This window comes from Bos taurus, chromosome 1 (assembly GCF_002263795.3).
Source record: "Bos taurus isolate L1 Dominette 01449 registration number 42190680 breed Hereford chromosome 1, ARS-UCD2.0, whole genome shotgun sequence".
NCBI classification, from domain to species: Eukaryota; Metazoa; Chordata; class Mammalia; order Artiodactyla; family Bovidae; genus Bos; species Bos taurus.
Window position 1 is genome coordinate 1,695,452 of NC_037328.1, and position 18,112 is coordinate 1,713,563.

The 18,112-nt window shown below is 51.2% G+C and overlaps 1 protein-coding gene across 6 annotated transcripts in view; it reads right to left on the reverse strand.

Annotated features, from left to right (window-relative positions):
- The window catches only part of ITSN1 (intersectin 1), a 253,901-nt gene that overhangs the window by 40,630 nt on the left and 195,159 nt on the right, over window positions 1-18,112 (reverse strand). For all 6 annotated transcript variants that reach the window (XM_024993603.2, XM_024993592.2, XM_024993595.2 and 3 more), the window contains one exon: window positions 592-713. In XM_024993603.2, coding sequence (XP_024849371.1) covers window positions 592-713 — 122 coding nt within the window. The remainder of the gene's footprint in view (window positions 1-591; window positions 714-18,112) is intronic.

Here is an 18,112-nt window from a genome sequence, read left to right on the forward strand (position 1 = left end):
CTGGACCAGGCAGCCAAGGCCTGTCAAGAGCTTCCTGGGAGGAAAGCCAAAATGAGGCATCGTCCTGGACGGGGTTGGGGGGTGTGTGCACGGGGCCCCAGGGAGGAAACATCTTCATTCCCTTTAACGGACGTTTCTCGGGAGTCATGGGCGGCATGAGGAATAATGCAAGCCATCAGCCCCGCTGGCCGCCGTTTTGAAACACTACTGCCAAGGGCCGGGAGGTGGTGCTCTGTGGTGTCGGGTAGTTGGTGGCAAGTTCTCTGAGTGGAGCCCTGATGCCCACCTCGCCGCTGTGAGTCCCGCCCCAGGTCTCCTCGCCCCGACGCCCACCTCGCTGCTGTGTGTCCTACTCCAGGCCTCCTCACGGGCTTGTCTGTCCCTGGCTTGAGGGACCTCTGCCCTCTCTGTGGACAGGACTCCCAGTTGGCCATGGATGAGAAGGAACCCTCTTCTCTCGGGACAGCGTCTCTTACGTGACATCCCGTCCAGAGGCTCCCACACACCTGAGAGCTTCTCAGCCTGGGAAGCAGGACCCCACCTCCTTGACAGGGACCCCAGCCCCCGCCCGGCACCCCCAGCCGCCCTCACCTCTGTGACCAGCTGCAGGTCATTCACGTAGTTCTCCTCCGTGACGATGAGCTCGTGGATGTACCCCTGTCGCTTTCTTTCAGTTGGGGTCAGCATATCCAAGAGGTGTAAGTCTGAGCACCCTGCAAAACACAACCATGGGGACCGTTTAGCCCAGGCCTGGGGAGCTTCATGGGGAAGGTTCCCCAGGGCCCTGCGGTCTCGAATCAGTGGGACCGTTGTCGTCCCCTAAACAGATGGGTCCAAGTCCTACCCCAGCACTTTGTGAAAGTGAGCTTATTTGGAAATAGGGCCTCCAGATGCAATCAAATTAAGATGGAGTCACACTCGGGACTCCACAGGGCAGCCCAGTGGTTAAGACTCTGTACTTCCATTGCAGGGGGCCCAGGTTCAGTCCCTGGCTTGGGAACTAAGATCAGTGCATGCAATGTGACGTGACCAAAAAATAATTAACATTAAAAAAAAAAAAGATGAAGTCATATTCAGTTGGGGCAGGACCTAAGTCAATATGACTGTTGTTCTTATGGACACAGAGACAGACAAGGAACACCACGTGACAACAGAGGCAGAGACTAGAGTGACGTGTCTACAAGCCGAGGAATGCCAGGGATTGCTGTCAGCATCAGAAGCTCATGGAAAGGCATGAAACGAACTCTCCTCTGAAGCTGTCAAAGGAACATGGCCCTGCCCAAGCCTTGATTTTGGACGTCTCACCTCTAGAACTAGCAGAAAATTAATTTCTGTTGTTTTAAGCCCGCCCAGTTTGTGGGCATCTCTTTTTGCCTTTTCATACTGTTCATGAGGTTGGAAAAGACCCTGATGCTGGGAAAGATTGAGGGCAGGAGGGGAAGGGGGCGACAGAGGATGAGATGGTTGGATGGCATCACGGACTGCATGGACATGAGTTTGAGCGAACTCCGGGAGACAAGAAGACCAGGGAAGCCCAGCGTGCTGCAGTCCATGGGGTCGCAAAGAGTCAGACACAACTGAGCGAGTGAACAGTAAGTTTGTGGTCATCTGTTACAGCAGCCACAGGAGACTAACACAGACGGTACACGCCTGCTTCAGCAGAACCGCTGAGAGTGCTGAGAGTGAGAAGCCATAGTGACAGCTGGCTGACATTCCCCGAGGGCTCACACCGTGCCAGGTGCTGTCCCAGGAGCTAGATCCTGACAGCTGTGTTTAATGCTCACTTAGATCCTACAAATATCTCCATTTTACAGACAGGGAAACTGAGGCTTCGAAAGGTTGCCTCACCCAAACTCTGTCAGCAGGGTGATGATGGTGAAGCCAAGACAGGACCCTGACACCGTGATCAGAGCCTGGGCTCCTACCTCAGATCACTGCTGCTGGGTCCCAGGTACATTAGTGGGGCAGATGGTTGTCTCAAGTTTGGTTTTTGGAGGATGAGGCAGCTATGCTGAGACTCTGAAGAGGCCTGGGGACAGGGCCAATGTGGGCACATCCAGACACCACTGGGCAAACTCTCCTGGACCAGGCTGCGGCCCTGCACCCACGGGACCTTGGTGGCTGGACGCAACTGTGGCTGCAGCTCCCCAGGGGAGTAGGTTCTGTGGCCCTGTGCCGGGTGGGAGTGGGCATGCACAGCAGGTGATGCCTGCCCTGGCTTCTACTCACTTAGCTGGTTATTGGGGTTTGTCCGGTTCTAATGTTCTCAGGTTATAATCCTAGGCTGCCCCCTGACTTGGGCACACTGGAATGCTGGGTGGGGAAACTCGATTCTCAGGGGTACCCCCCATGCAGGTCTGGACCCACTTCTTCCAGGTCAGGGTTCCCCTACCCCCTTCTTTTTATCAAGGGTTTCTTTTTTCAGTCACAGAAACCAGATTTGTAAAGAAGACTGGGAGGTGTCTTGGATGTAGGTGGGGGTGAAGGCACAGAGTCCCATTTCACTCTGTTCTCATCCCTCCTTCTCCCACAAGGGGGCACCATGGAGCACAGTGTGAAACCCTGCCACCAGACACCAGCCGTTCTCGAAGTGGGGTCCCCAGGCCAGCAGCATCAGTAGCACCTAGGTGCTAACTAGAAATGCAGATTCTCAGGCTTCTGCTGAATTGACTGTGGGATCAGGGCCCAGGAGTCTGATTTAACAAGCTCTCTGGGTGACTTTTTAGGGACACTAAAGTTTGAGAGGGCTTCCCTGGCAGCTCAGACTGTGAAGACTCTGCCTGCGATGTGGGAGACCCAGGTTCGATCCCCAGGTTGGGAAAATCCCCTGGAGAAGGTAACAGCAACCCACTTCCATATTCTTGCCAGGAGAATCCCATGGACAGAGGAGGCTGGTGAGCTACAGTCCATGGGGCCGCAAAGAGTCAGGCACAACTGAGTAACTAACACACACATGGTTTGAGAAGCCTGCTCTGAAATCTGGTTCCTCAGCTTCCATCTTTCCCTGAGGGAGTTTCTCCGTTCATGACTGATCTAGTCCAGATGCTGGAAGCTTCTGCAAAAAGAATGATTCTTCTGGGGTGAATGGTAAACGCTTCATTGTGCCCGAGATTGACTCCAAGTTCAGAGTCAATCTCGGGCACTTCCAACTTTCAGTTTTGTCCCCTCCCCTGGCCAACTTCCCTTTCTAGAATTCTAGAGCATCTCTTCCTAGGCTAGGACAATCCCAGGATGGACAGACTGATGCTGGGAAAGCCTCAGGGATGAGCCATCATCATATTAACACCTGGCACACCCTTCCATCCAAGACCTCATTCAAAGCCACTGCAGTGGGGCCAGACCACAGTTCCACAGGGCCACGGGCCGAGAACGAACCTTTGCTTAGGTCTGCAGATGCTTCTGGACCTTGAGCCCTCTGCTCAGCCACCAGCTCAGCCCAGCTGTCCTTCCTGCCCCAGCACAAAGTGTTTTACTTAAACAATTGCATCGACAGCGAATCCTCAGGAAGGAAGCAAGTCATGATTGCTCCCTTGCTGGCCTCAGCCGCCCTCTGCTGAGCTGCTGCACGAGCCCCAGCTTACAGGACGCTGAGTGATATCACCGATTTCTTTGTCTTTCATGAAGAGAGCCACCCAAAAAACACTCCTGAGATTGGCAGGAAAATATCTCCCTTCTGTCCTGTTCTCACCCAACTCTCCTGTCAGGGAATCCAAGTGCCCAGCTTCAAGGTCGTTTCTTGTTAAAGGGTAGAATACCGCCCTTGCACTTCAGAGACATGTATGAACATGGCGGAGCAGTCTCCCCTGCAATTCTCAGCACATTTCTTTCTGCAAGGGTATCAGGATAATGGTAGAGACCAGTAGCTCTAAAGCTCAGCTCACACCCACTATGCAATGCCATTTGTAGGGATACAAACATCAGCCTAGTAGTGGACACTGGTTAGACCAGTCACCCCAACATCTGTGTAGATCACAATTTCCCCTGGAGAATCTGGTGGATGCTAGAATCCTTACCCCTCCAAGAAAACTTATGGATACAATGCACATGATATACAGACCCATTCTGCACACAGTTTTACAGGATTCATAGACCTTCTTGAAGCTTGTTCATGGATTTCATTCCTTCATTCATTTGACAAATATTTACTGATATCTTAACACAAGTCTGGCACTAACTGCCAGGTGCTGGGAATTCAAGATGGAAGAGGAGAAATGCCTGACCCTCAGAACATACAGCTATGAACTCAGGGTCTTCAGCTAGGGGTAGTGCCCTCCGCAGGCTGAAGAGGGTACTCTCCCCCACAGGCTGAAGATGGTACTGCCCCCAACAGGTTGAAGGTGGTACTGCCCCCCACAGGCTGAAGATGGTTCAGTTCAGTTCAGTTGCTCAGTCATGTCCGACTATTTGCAACCCCATCAATCACAGCACAACAGGCCTCCCTGTCCATCACCAATGCCCAGAGTTCACTCAAACTCATGTCCATCCAGTCAGTGATGCCATCCAGCCATCTCATCCTCTGTCGCCCTCTTCTCCTCCTGCCCTCAATCCCTCCCAGCATCAGGGTCTTTTCCAATGAGTCAGCTCTTCACATGAGGTGGCCAAAGTACTGGAGTTTCAGCTTTACATCAGTCCTTCCAATGAACACCCAGGACTAATATCCTTTAGGATGGAGTGGTTGGATCTCCTTGCAGTCCAAGGGACTCTCAAAAGTCTTCTCCAGCACCACAGTTCAAAAGCATCAATTCTTCGGTGCTCAGCTTTCTTCACAGTCCAACTCTCACATCCATACATAACCACTGGAAAAACCATAGCCTTGACTAGATGGACCTTTGTTGGCAAGGTACTGTCTCTGCTTTTCAATATGCTGTCTAGGTTGGTCATAACTTTCCTTCCAAGGAGTAAGCGTCTTTTAATTTCATGGCTGCAATCACCATCTGCAGTGATTTTGGAGCCCCCCAAAATAAAGTCTGACACTGTTTCCCCATCTATTTGCCATGAAGTGATGGGACCAGATGCCATGATCTTAGTTTTCTGAATGTTGAGCTTTAAGCCAACTTTTTCACTCTCCTCTTTCACTTTCATCAAGAAACTTTTAGTTCCTCTTCACTTTCTGCCATAAGGGTGGTGTCATATGCATATCTGAGGTTATTGATATTTCTCCCTGAAATCTTGATTCCAGCTTGTGCTTCTTCCAGCTGCACTTTGCTGGAGCAGCAGTGAAGAGATACCCCACATCCAAGGTAAGAGAAACCCAAGTAAGACTGTAGTGTAGGTGTTGCGAGAGGGCATCAGAGGGTAGACACACTGAAACCATAATCACAGAAAACTAGCCAATCTGATCACACGGACCGCAGCCTTGTCTAACTCAATGAAAGTAAGCCATGCCACGTGGGGCCACCCAAGACGGGAGAGTCATGGTGGAGAGGTCTGTCAGAATGTGGTCCACTGGAGAAGGGAATGGCAAACCACTTCAGTATTCTTGCCTTGAGAACCCCATGAACAGTAAGAAAAGGCAAAATGATAGGATACTGAAAGGGGAACTCCCTGGATCAGTAGGTGCCCAATATGCTACTGGAGATCAGTGGAGAAATAACTCCAGAAAGAATGAAGGGATGGAGCCAAAGCAAAAACAATACCCAGTTGTGGATGTGATTGGTGATAGAAGCAAGGTCCGATGCTGTAAAGAGCAATATTGCATAGGAATCTGGCTGAAGATGGTACTGCCCCCATAGGCTAAAGATGGTACTGCCCCCCACAGGCTGAAGATGGTACTGCACCACCAGGTTGAAGGTGGTACTGCCCCACCTGCCCCCCACAGGTTGAAGATGGTACTGCCCCCTACAGGCTGAAGGTAGTATTGCTCCCCACCAGGTTCAGGGTTGCACTGCACCCACACCCCAAACTCCAAATTCTTGGTTGTCATAATGACTGGACTGAGCCAGGGCAGATGACTGGTAATATATGGGACAGAGAAGGGCTCACCTCAAATGTCAATGCTGCTGCTGCTGTGTCGCTTCAGTCGTGTCCGACTCTGTGCGACCCCATAGACAGCAGCCCACCAGGCCTCCCGTCCCTGTGATTCTCCAGGCAAGAACACTGGAGTGGGTTGCCATTTCCTTCTCCAATGCATGAAAGTGAAAAGTGAAAGTGAAGTCGCTCAGTCATGTCCGACTCTAGTGACCCCATGGACTGCAGCCTACCAGGCTCCTCCGTCCATGGGATTTTCTAGGCAAAAGTACTGGAGTGGGGTGTCAATAGCACCCCACTAAGAAATGATGACATTCCTAGAAACTGACAACTCTGCAGCAAGAATGGGGCATGTGACCTGAGATACACAGAATGACTGACGAAACAGACATAAGAACCAGTGAGGAAAGATGACAGGAACTGGCTTGCTTTGGATTTCGGCAATTCATTCTTCAGAATCTTCAAGTGTTACACAGTGTGGTTGGGAAGAAGCTCAGAGCCAGGAAACAACAGGAAGTCCAGGGTGGATTTGGGCCATTGGTCTAAGAATCCCAGCTGCTGGGGCCAGTTCAGGGTGAACTGACCATCTCCTACTCATGGGGTCAGAGGGCATGAAAAGGCTGTATGGCCTCCTACTCCAGTCAGCTCCAGCCTTCAGTCAATCTACCCAACAGGCAGAGAAGTTTTGGAGGTCAGTGCTGTGTGAGTCTGGTTTATTGGCCCCAACAAATCCCACCCTTCACTGCCCCCCCTACTAGCCTGCCTGGAGAGAGAAGGATGGTCCAGATGACCTCTCCAGGACCCAGAACACAATGAAAAGTAAAGATTTGGGGGTGGGGTGAAGATTCATCTCAGCATTATGTGCCAACAATGCTGGCTTGGAACAGTCTTTTCAGCTACTGAACCAACCCATAGGATACTGTTTTAAAAATTCTTGCTGGTGAATGCCAGACCAAGAAAACCATTTAAGACTTGAAACAGGCGCTTTGAACTAAAAAATATCCTTCCTTTGAAATTTTAATACTTAGAAAAACAAGAGAGCTTAAAAAGCAAACCATTATTCAGAGTAGGGTAAGTGGAAAGGACATTTCAAATGAGAGGGTTTTCTTTAGGGGTGGAGGGACGTGGTCCTTCTCTCTTTTGGGAACCAGAATAAACATTCTGTGCTGACTTCCTTTCCCAGTGAAAAATGAGAGGGTAAAACACAGCAAATAAATTCCACGGACATCTCAGTGTGATGGAGGGACTCTTATAACTAACTAGAATCCACTCACAGCTGAAATAATATTGCAATGACTTCAGGCAGTTAGAAATGATCCCCAATTACAACCCACATAAAATTCCTAATCTATGTGCTATCCCTTATAGCTTCATGCAGTTACACACATTTGCAGAACAGAGAGAACCACAATGCTCCTCCCTGCCCCCCAGAAAGGATTCAAGTATGGAATACTAGAGAAAAGTACCTTATCCCCAAAGATAATCTTGTCCCTTTAATGGGACATTGTTCACAGGGACAGCATAATCTAAATAAATTGCTTTATTACAAAAGTAATGCATGAACATACGCTTATTGTAAACAGTTCAAATGACATAGAAGGGTAAAAAGCGAGAGTTGCTCTCTCCAGAGCTCCAACTATCCTACTTCCTTTTCCAACAGGGACCAGAATTCTTAAAACCAAACCAGGCCCCACAGCAAGCTGGCCACAGAGCAAAGCAAATAAACAGGCCTCATTCCTGTTATGAATGGGCCAAAATATACTATGAGATGGTCAATAAATATGCATTAAATTCCCCTTGAAGTCCAAGAGACACAGAAAGCAAGGCAATGTCCTTGTCCTCAAGGAAACTCACAGTTCTGGGGGAAACTTGATGTGAAAATTAAATATAAAATAGCAAGCAGTAAAGAATGGCCTGTGGGCTGTGCCGATGGTGGAGGCTGCAGGAACTCAGAAAAGTAGATGTTCTCTGTCCTGTTGGAGGAAGGTTCTACGAGGACCTGATCATATGTGTGCCAGGTTTCCATATAGCTGGGGAGGAGGGGGGCATTATGCTGGGGCATGGGGCCAGAGTGCCAGGTACATGCCGGGATGCTGCAAAAGATAAGCCAGGGGCGCGGGCAGGGTAGGAAGTAGATGAAGTGAGAAGTGGATTAAAGAGGTCATAATGCCAGAGGGATCGAGAAAAGAGCAATATGGAAGCTTGGGCCCTGATTTTTCATCTTTAAGGGAAAGGATCTACTGATATCTCTGAGGACCTTCAGCCCAAATCCTCTGGCTAAATGGCCCCAGGAAATTTCCCGGGTGGTCCAGTGGTTAAGACTTTTTTCTTCCAATGCAGGGTATGTGGGTTTGATGCCTGGTCAGGGAACTAAGATCCCACATGCCACACGATAAAGCCAAAAACTTTTAAAAATAATAATAATAAATAAAATGCTATTTGTGACCCAATGGACTGTAGCCTGCCAGGCTCCTCTGTCCATGGAATTCTGCAGGCAAGAATGCTGGAGTGGGTAGCTCTTCCCTTCTCCAGGGGATCTTCCCAATCCAGGGCTCGAACCCAGGTCTCCCACATTGCAGGGGGATTCTTTACCGTTTGAGCTACCAGGGAAGCCCACCCCTCCCTACTTAAAAAAATTAATTAAAAAAATAAATGGCCCCAGGTTCGGGGGCCAGTTAACCCAGTTTCTGGAGCTGGCATCTACACAGAAGGCATCTCCAGGGTTGGCCTGAGCAGAGGAAGTGGAAAAGCCACAGCCCTGGTGTCTCCTGCCAGGTGTGAGCTTAATTCCCTCCAGGCTACCTAGATCCTCCTGGGAAAATGAATCTAATCTAATGTCCTCCACCTCCAGGGCACAGTGGCATGTGTGAGGCAGCCCATCATGTAGGGAAGGCAGATGAAGCCCACAATGGATGGGTCGAAAAGAAGACTCTGTGATCAAAGCCGTTTTTCCTTGCCCTGCAGCTGATGTCTGAGCCCCTCCTCTCTGACCTGTGCTCTTATGTGTATGTGTTCAGTCACTAAGCCACATTCAACAATTTGTGATCCCACGGACTGCAGCATGCCAGGCTTCCCTGTCTTTCACTATCTCTCAGAGTTTGCTCAAATTCATGTCCATTGAGTGAGTGATGCCATCCACCCATCTCATCCTCTGTCGTTCCCTTCTTCTTTTTCCTTCAGTCTTTCCTAGCATCAAGGTCTTTTCCAATGAGTCAGCTCTTGGAATCAGGTAGCCAAAGTACTGGAGCTTCAGTGTCAGTCCTTCCAATGAATATTCAGGACTGATTTCCTTTAGAATGGACTGCTTTGATCTCTTTGCAGTCCAAGGGACTTTCAAGAGTCTTCTCCAGCACCACAGTTCAAAAGCATCAATTCTTCGGCACTCAGCCTTCTTTACGGTCCAACTATCACATTTCCGTATATGACTACTGGAAAAACCATAGCTTTGACTGTATTTATGCATTTTCACGGTATGACCGTAACTGTGCTTGATGCTGGGATTCAGTGATGAAGGAAGTAAGACAGGTGTTTGTCCTGCGGGAGCCTTGGTCCACTAGCAGCTGAACCATCTCATCCACACTCTGATCTTTGCCGATGTGCAGTCATCTCGTAGAAGGCACCATGCCCCTTGTCATCCACGCCTGAGACCTCAGAGTTGCAAATCCCTAAGATTGGATTTTTATGTGGGGGTCTAGAGATGCCAGGTGGACATGGAGGCCTGTAGCGAGAGTTGGGGAAAATTCCACCCAATGACACCAAAGCCCTCACTGGGATATGTCTAGCTGAGATCAGGCACCCTTCTCCAGCCTGTCCTGGGTATCCCCCACGGCCTTCGACTCAGCTGCACTCAGTCCCAATCCAGAATCTTAAAAGTTGCAACGTGGTTTCCAGATTAGCTTAATTCTCTCCCAAGAAGGAGAATCCAGCTCCATGGACTGCTAGGCAGTTTCATGACTGTTGAGAAGCAGTGAAAATCCAATTACTCTCAGGGATAAGTCATCTCTTTATTTTGCATCAAGAACTTTAGTAATTTTTTTTCTAATCAAAGGCATATCAGTCATGACTTTATAACTAACGCTGGAATTCCTGGCACGCTGTCAAGCGCCCCACTGGTCTGCACTTGTTAGCTCATTCCTGGCCTCTTTAATGTCACCCACCATCCTTATTTCCCTTTCTTTCTGAGTTCCTGCTTTCAATGTGCGCCATCATGCAGTATTTTAGGGGTCCTTGGTGTTGTCATTATTTAGTTGTTAAGCCGAGTCTTACCCTTTTGTGACCCCATGGATGATAGCCAGCCAGGCTCCTCTGTCCCTGGGATTTTCCAGGCAAGAATACTGGAGTAGGTTGCAATTTCTTCCTCCAGGGATCTTCCTGACCCTGGGATCGAACCCACGTCTCCTGCCTCTCCTGCACTGACAGGTGGATTCTTCCCACTGAGCCTCCTGGGAAGCCCTTAGGTGTCCTTACTAGCCACCTTAAATAAATCCTTTGGGTACACAAGGCAGATTAAGGTATTGGAAGTACAAACACACTTTTATTGCAGTATGATGAAGGAGGCTGTGGTTTTGCTTAGAGGGATCCAGGAATATTTTTCAGAGGAGGAGGAATTCAAGTTGGGCTTCATTGGGCAAAAGGGTGGGTGGGTAGGAGTGAGTAAACATAGAGAGGGAGCCATCAGTGAAAACAGGGGTAAGAGTGGGGTGGTGGGGCCAGGAAGCAGGTGAGGAAGAGGGAAGCAGAGGCTGGGGTACCAAGAGGGAAGGAAAGTTAGCATGGATGCTACTCTGAGCCACACGGTTCCAAGCACAGTTCATGGACTCACGGAATCCTCCCCAATAATCCTATGTGCTAGCTATGGCTGCTATACCCCCTTGAACAGATAGGGAAATGGAGGCACAGAGATGTTAAGGAACTTGGCAGAGCCTCTGTTAATAAAAGGTAGAGGGAATCCGACCCCCGTGTTCACGGTCCTGATCACTCTGCCTCTCGCCTTGGTGGAAGGGTGATGAGTCAGTCGGCCAGACTGCTGGAACAAAGACGGGGCGGCTTAGACCACAGCCATGTGTTGTCCCACAAGTCTGGAGGCTGGAAGTCCAAGATTAAGATGTGATCGAGTCTTGGCCGGCCGTCTTCTCCCTGTGTCCTCACATGGACTTTCCTCTGTGTGCCCTCATCCCTGGCGACTCTTGGTGCCCAGAAGTCTTCTTATTAAGGACACCAGTCAGATTGGATGAGGGCCCATGCTGATGGCCGCATCTTAATGACCCTTTAAAGGCCCCATCTCCAAACACAGTCATATTCTGAGGCATGAAGAATAAGGGTACGCGCTTCAACACGTGCATTTTGGAGCCACGTTTCAGCCCCTAGTAAGCGGGGAAGCGCGGTCCAGGGGGCTCTGGATGAAAGAGTGAGGCACCTGCACTTTGTCGGCGGGGGTTGCTGTGCGGGTTTTCTGGGCAGGCTCTCTCTAGCTGCGGGGAGCTTTCTCTTCATTGTGATGCACACACCTCTCGTTGCGGTGGCTTCTCGTTTCAGAGCACAGGCTCCAGTGTACGAAGACTCAGTAGTTGTGGCACATGGGCTCAGTTTCTCCATGGCGTGTGGAATCGTCCTAGATAATCAAACCCATGTCTCCTGCATGGGCAGGTCGATTCTTAACCACTGGACCACCAGGGAAGCCCAGTGTCTGCATTTTTGTCTTTGGCTGGGGAGCTCAGGAAGGTCTGGCTGTACTTTGGGAGGGTCACTGCAGCAGCTACAAGAAGGATGGAGGCGGGTCATGGCTCTTGAGTTTGGCTGCACATCAGAATCACTGAAGAAGTGAAAGTGAAAATCGCTCAGTTGTGTCCGAGTTTTTTTGACCCCATGCACTGTAGCCTGCCAGGCTCCTCTGTCCATGGAATTCTCCAGGCAAGGATACAGGAGTGGGTTGTCATTTCCTTCTCCAGAGGATCTTCCCAACCCAGGGATCAAACCCAGGTCTAGTGCATGGCAGGTGGATTGTTTACCATCTGAGCCACCAGGGAAGCCCAAGAATACTGAAGTGGGTAGCCTATCCCTTCTCCAGGGGATCTTCCCAACCCAGGGATCAAACCCAGGTCTCCTGCATTGCAGGTGGATTCTTTACCAGCTGAGCTACCAGGGAAGCTCAGAACCACCTAATGAGACTTTAAAAAAGCCCAGTGTCCCTGCTGTACCCCATATCCACCAAATCTTACTGGATGGGGTGCGACCTAGGTGTCCATAACTTGTGAAGCTTTCAAGTGGTTCTGATGTCCAGCCAAGAGTGAGGACCACGCCATGATGGGAAGCTTGCCTGGAAACAAGGTGCCTGGTGTGGAAAGGGAGCGAGATTCAGAAACTAGATCTGTCCAGGCACATGCCAGATGAGGGTGGCCACAACCACTGAACCGAATGCAGCCCAAGGCAGGTCACTCAGGGCACTTGTCCAAGGAGACGTGATGGCCGTGACCACAGAATGCCATCCTCTGAGGCCATCCACATGCCAGAGTCCAGAGAACCTCCGATGCTTCGTTCCCGGAGACCACACTGCCATCACCAGACTCCAGCACCAGGGCCAGAGCTTGAAAGGTCACTCTGCTTGATGCCCTCATTTTATGGATGGGACAGTAGAGTCCAGAGATGGATGAAGATCAGGAATAAAACTTCTGCCATCAGGAATAACTTTTTGCTCTTGCTGTCTTGGGAAATGCAGACTCACCAGGAAATCGTGAGCTTGTAAAAGAGCAGGTCTGAGAGTAGTCCATACCTGTGGCTCTCCCAGTCCATTCCCAGATAGCCCAGTTGAGAGGAGACTCCCGTCCTCGGAGCTGGAGACTGCTGGGGGCCGGTGGCAACCAGGCTGGGTCAAGGCAGCTGGTCCCAGGTTGACCAGTCCCAGGGAAACTCCAGCCCAGAGGCAGCTCTGGACACCAGACCAGATCAGGGTGGTCCATGGACAGGTGGGGACTTCTCATCGCGACGGAACTTTCTTCCCAAGGGTCTAAGAACAGCCTGGTCCCCTGCGGTCCTCCTAACTTGGCCAACTGACCCCGCCAGAACACAAGAGACCACCTGAGCCCGTGACATCTCTTGCTCATTTGTCAGCAACGGCAGAGAGGCACCCAGGTCCCTGCTTTCATGGAGCTTCCATTCTAGCGGAGGGGAGACAGAAAACCAAACACAGAATCAATACATAGTATTCAGGATGGTATAAGACTGATGAGTAATAAGTCTCACGAGTAAGAAGCTCATTGCCTGGTCTAGGGTCTTCTGTGGATTTATCCTTTCAACAGTGGTGCTTCCCCAGACACAGCTGGTGTGCTGTTCTAAGCCACATGCAGCGGGGAGACTGGACACTAGGGAGGGGGCTTTCCTTTCTCTCCAGCCTTTCTGGGCAGGAAGGAGTGAGCCTGTGGAACAACAGGGTGGAAACAGGACTGTTCATTCTGGACACTTCCTAAGCAAGGCACTCTGGGTGATACCCAGGTGGAGAGGTAGGTTCCACCTCCAGTTTCTAAGCTGACAGGGAGGACTTGGTGTCAGGCAATACTAAATACAAAGGCAGCTCCCACTGCTATTGATTCACGTTTGTAGGTCTTCATGGGATAGGGCCTGGCTCCCGAGAAGCTCACAGTCTAAGGAGGGAGTGTCTGTGCGTCAGTCTCCATCCACTCAGTTTAGGTACAACAAGTGACTGGGATTCAGCAAAGTGCTCAGACATGGCGGGTGAGTGGAGCTGGCCAAGGCAGCAGAGAAAGAAGGGGTGGAGGCAGGCAAACAGCTGGGGAAGATGGGGTGAAGGCATTCAAGCCGAGGCCCACCAGTGGCTTCAGCTTCATGCAAGAATCTTGGAGACCGTGGGGATAGAAGGTCTGGGTAGGTGAGACTCAATAGGCAAAAGGAAGGGCTGGATGATGGGAATCCGTCGACTGAAGCCTGAGCACCACCTCCCACTGGATGTGCAGGCACACAGAGCCCTGGAAGGAAGACGAACCTCAGGGAGGTTGACTTGCGCCATCTCCAAGGCAGAGAAAGCCTCCACATCCATGCCATCTCCCAGCCACGATGCCACAGTGGGGACCGGTGATGAAAGCAGACCTCTCCATCACGTAATCTGGAAGTCAGATGAGACGGTTTTCCAGAGAGCGAGCTGGAAACCCACTGGGGCATCAGAAGCCTGGACTTCTGTTTAGGGTTAGCGTGGTGATCCCAAAGGTGGCCGAAAGAGCTAGAAAGAACATTAGACCATGAGGCGGCAGATCAGCCTGGGACTTCACCTCTTTAAGCACCAGCATCTCCTCCCGGAAGCCAGAGTGGCCACAGCCCCTGCCCCTAAAACCCGTTTTGATGTCAGAAACCTGGAAGGTTTTTAGGTTAACAGCAGTCACCTAATAATGGTCCTGTCAGCAGATTAGAAAGGAAGGCCCTGGTTGGAGAAGGCCGAGCACAAATGGGCAAATAGGTGGGACTAGGAGATCCAAGCAGTCCATCCTGAAGGAGATCAGTCCTGGGTGTTCATTGGAAGGACTGATGTTGAAGCTGAAACCCCAATACTGTGGCCGCCTAATGCAAAGAGCTGACTCATTTGAAAAGACCCTGATGCTGGGAAAGATTGAGGGCGGGAGGAGAAGGGGACGACAGAGGATGAGATGGTTGGATGGCATCACCGACTCAATGGACATGAGTTTGGGTGGACTCCAGGAGTTGGTGATGGACAGGGAGGCCTGGCGTGCTGCAGTCCATGGGGTCACAAAGAGCCGGACTCGACTGAGCGACTGAACTGAACTGAACTGAAACGAGGAGAGAGTTGGGCCAGGTGAGGGCCTCACATGGGTGGGAGAAGGAAGTAGGATCAAGCAGGGCCTCACAGATCAAATGCAAGATTTAGGACGTCATCCCAGGAGCACTAGGACACCCCTGGACAATTTTAAGCAAAAATAGTTGCATGCCTATGTGTGTCCTAACATTTACTTATTTATTTGGCTGCCTCTGGTCCTCGTTGCGTCATGCAGGAGTTTTCACTGCTGGATCTGGACTCTCTAGTCGCAGCGCCTCGGCTCCGGAGTGCACTAGCTCAGTCGTTGCAACATGTGGGCTTAGTTGCTCCGAAGCATGTGAGATCTCAGTTCCTCAAGGGATTGAACACACATCCCCTACATTGTGAGGTGGATACTTAACTACTGGACCGTTGGGGTGACTCCAGTTGTTAGGTTCTCAAAATAACTCTCTGCCTGTGGTATGCAGAAGAGGCTGGAAGATGGGAAGCAGGAAGCAGGTACCAAGTAGAAGACTTGTGTGTCTTTATGAAAGGAGCAGGAGAAATCCATCAGCCCTCAGGGCCTTTGCACCTGCCATTCCTGGGGCTTAGATTGCGCTCGCCCTTAAGGCTTGCATGCCGGCCCTCCATGCCCTCTGATCTTCCGCCACCTGTCGCTTCTTCAGAGAAGCCACGTGCTCCAACCCTGGCCCTCCGGCACACGCAGCCCATTTCAGCCACCACCGACTGCAATGATTCTGAAACGAGTCTGCTCCTCCTCCCGCTCCTGCAAGCTTCAGGAGCACAGGTGCCTCGTCTGCTGGGGTTCTGCTGAGCCCAGTCTCATCACCTGGATCTGTATTCCTCAGCCAATATTCCCCAGGAAGGAGCAGCAGGAGAGGAGCTGTCTGCTAGAGATCGCAGGCAGGCTTGTCTCAAGGGTGGCGTCCTGAGCCTTTGATACAGCAGTCAGGAGGTGGGTGGGGAGGGAGGGGACAGACAGATGTCCTTCTGCCCCTTGACGATGGGGCGCGGGTAGGGGGAAGGTTACTGCCAGAGATCACACCAGCGGAGGATTCAGACTTTGGGGTTCTTCTCATGGGGGCCTCAGGACTCCAAGGTAACGCCCCAGAGAGGAGGCAGAGAAGGTCTTCTGGCTGCGCCTCTGCTGCTGAGGCCGGAGGGTCAGTGAGCAGGGCAGAGGTTCCCAGGCCCAAAGATCCGGATCCTGAGAAACACAGGGAGGCAGGAGGGAATTAACTTCCTGTCTTCAAGTGTGCTGGGGGCGGCTGCTCAGGAGACGGTACCGTGGGGAAGCACCCCCTAGGGACACACGTTCCTTAGCCAAGCCGCATGGTTGCTTTAAAAAAAACATCGAGCTTCTGGCATGTTTGGGGGCCAAACGTTCCAGTCTCTGCTGGCAAGAGAACACAAGGCCGCAGAACGCAGGGATGAGAAATAAAGGACCCAGTGACTCAATGCCTGTGTGACAGGTTTATTGTGGTGCGCCGCCTGGGCTTGCCAACCAAACCCACAGATGTGACATTTGAAAGCCGCATGCATTCCACGGGCTCTGTTGGCCTCCCCGCTACCAACCAGCCGTGTGAAATCCGGGGCAGCTTCTCCCCCTCTGCTAGGAGGGCTGCTGAGGCTGGGGCCCAGGGCCTGGGTGTCCCTGCACGTTTAGAGAACATGGGAAGGTGTCGAGAAAAAAAAAAAAAGCTGCTGGCTTCGACATGGGTGGGCCTCCCACTGACACAGAGGGGGCCCCCGCTCTGCACACACGTGAATGAGGCAGTCTGACAGTTTTCGGGGAAGCTGTCCAAGCTCTCTGAAATCCCCATCTGCAAAAGCATGTTTTCCAAAAAGTCTTAAAATGCACACAATCTATAGGCTGCCTGAGTTGAATGCAAGAAAGCAGGAAGTCAGTTAAATGCATTCCGTGATTCTCACCAACCAGGCACAAATGCCTCTTCTCCCAGCAACGGTAACAACAAGGCTAATATCTATCGGGAGCTTAATATCTGCTAGGTGCTACTGTGATCTTTCCATCTGGACACGAGGAAACTGAAGCACAAAGAGGACTAAGTAATCTGACCGTGACCACACAACCCGTAAGAGGCAGAGCTGGGATTCAAACACGCGCTGTCCTGCCATCTTGTCCTGCTTCCTAGCCTCTAAAAGGGCCCAGGATACAGTTATGTGGCTCCCTCATGCTCCCCTCTACTACTCCCCAGAGGAAAATAAAACATTCCAGGGAATCCCCTGATGGTGCGTGGTTAGGGTGGCTCAATGGTAGAGAACCCACCTGCCAATGAGTCAGGAAGATTCCCTCGAGAAGGAAATGGCAACCCACGCCAGTATTCTAGCCTGGGAAATCCCATGGACAGAGGAGCCTCGTGGGCTATAGTCCATGGGGTCGCAAAAGAGTCGGACATGACTTAGTGACTAAACAATTACAACCAGTGGTTAGGACTCAGTGCTTTCATTGCTGTAGACTGTTTCAATCCCTGTTTGGGGAACTAAGATCCCCTAAGCCGCACAGCGCAGCCAAGAGAAAAGAAAAGGAAAGAAAAGCAAGTTTTCCAAAATTTTAAAAGAAATGGAGCCAAATATTACATTAATATTGTAGATAAGTTGTGTTATTATATACGGCAGCCAAGGAATGAAAATTGAGAAGCTAGGCTGGGCACAGAGCAAGGAGGGCAAGGCTGTCTTTGGAAAATCCGCCTGCGGTTGGGGTGAGAAGGACTAAAGGCTGAAGAAGCCAGTGGCATCTCGAGCCTGTGTGTTGAAGGGGTTCGAATCCTTCCCTCCCACGGAGCCCCAGCCAGGGGAGGACCACGCAAGGGGAAGGGGAACTGGTTCTCCGTCTTTCCACAGATGCAGCCCCTGATGAAGAGAAGGCAGGCGGCTCTGAGGCCCTGGCAGAGATGGGCTGCTTTCTCAAAATCACCCCGTGAGAGAGGAGCAGAAGGCAAATCCTGGAGCTGCCTTTGAGAATGTCACTACAGCTCCCGGACCCTCAGCGCCCTCAGCTACAAACTGCAGGCTGGATGCCCAGTGCTCTCCAAGATTCCAGCCTCACCAACTAATCTACCTGCCACCACCCTGGCCCTTTCCTGTGAGGGGAGCCGGGACTGCAACAGAGTGGACTGGTGTGCATGAAAGCATGGGGCAGGGCCCGAGGGGGGAAAGGACAGCTTGGGCCTTGTAAGCGGAGTCACGTTACGCGATACTGAGTGGCATAGCATCCTCCATGAACAATGGCAGCTCCTCCTCCTGGGTCTGTTAGGAGAAGCTACATCTAGAAGATGCTCTCATTTTTAAAAGCACTGAGAGGGTAACAGGCAGGAAGGCCAGAGGTTCCCAAGTGGCAGGCGGTAA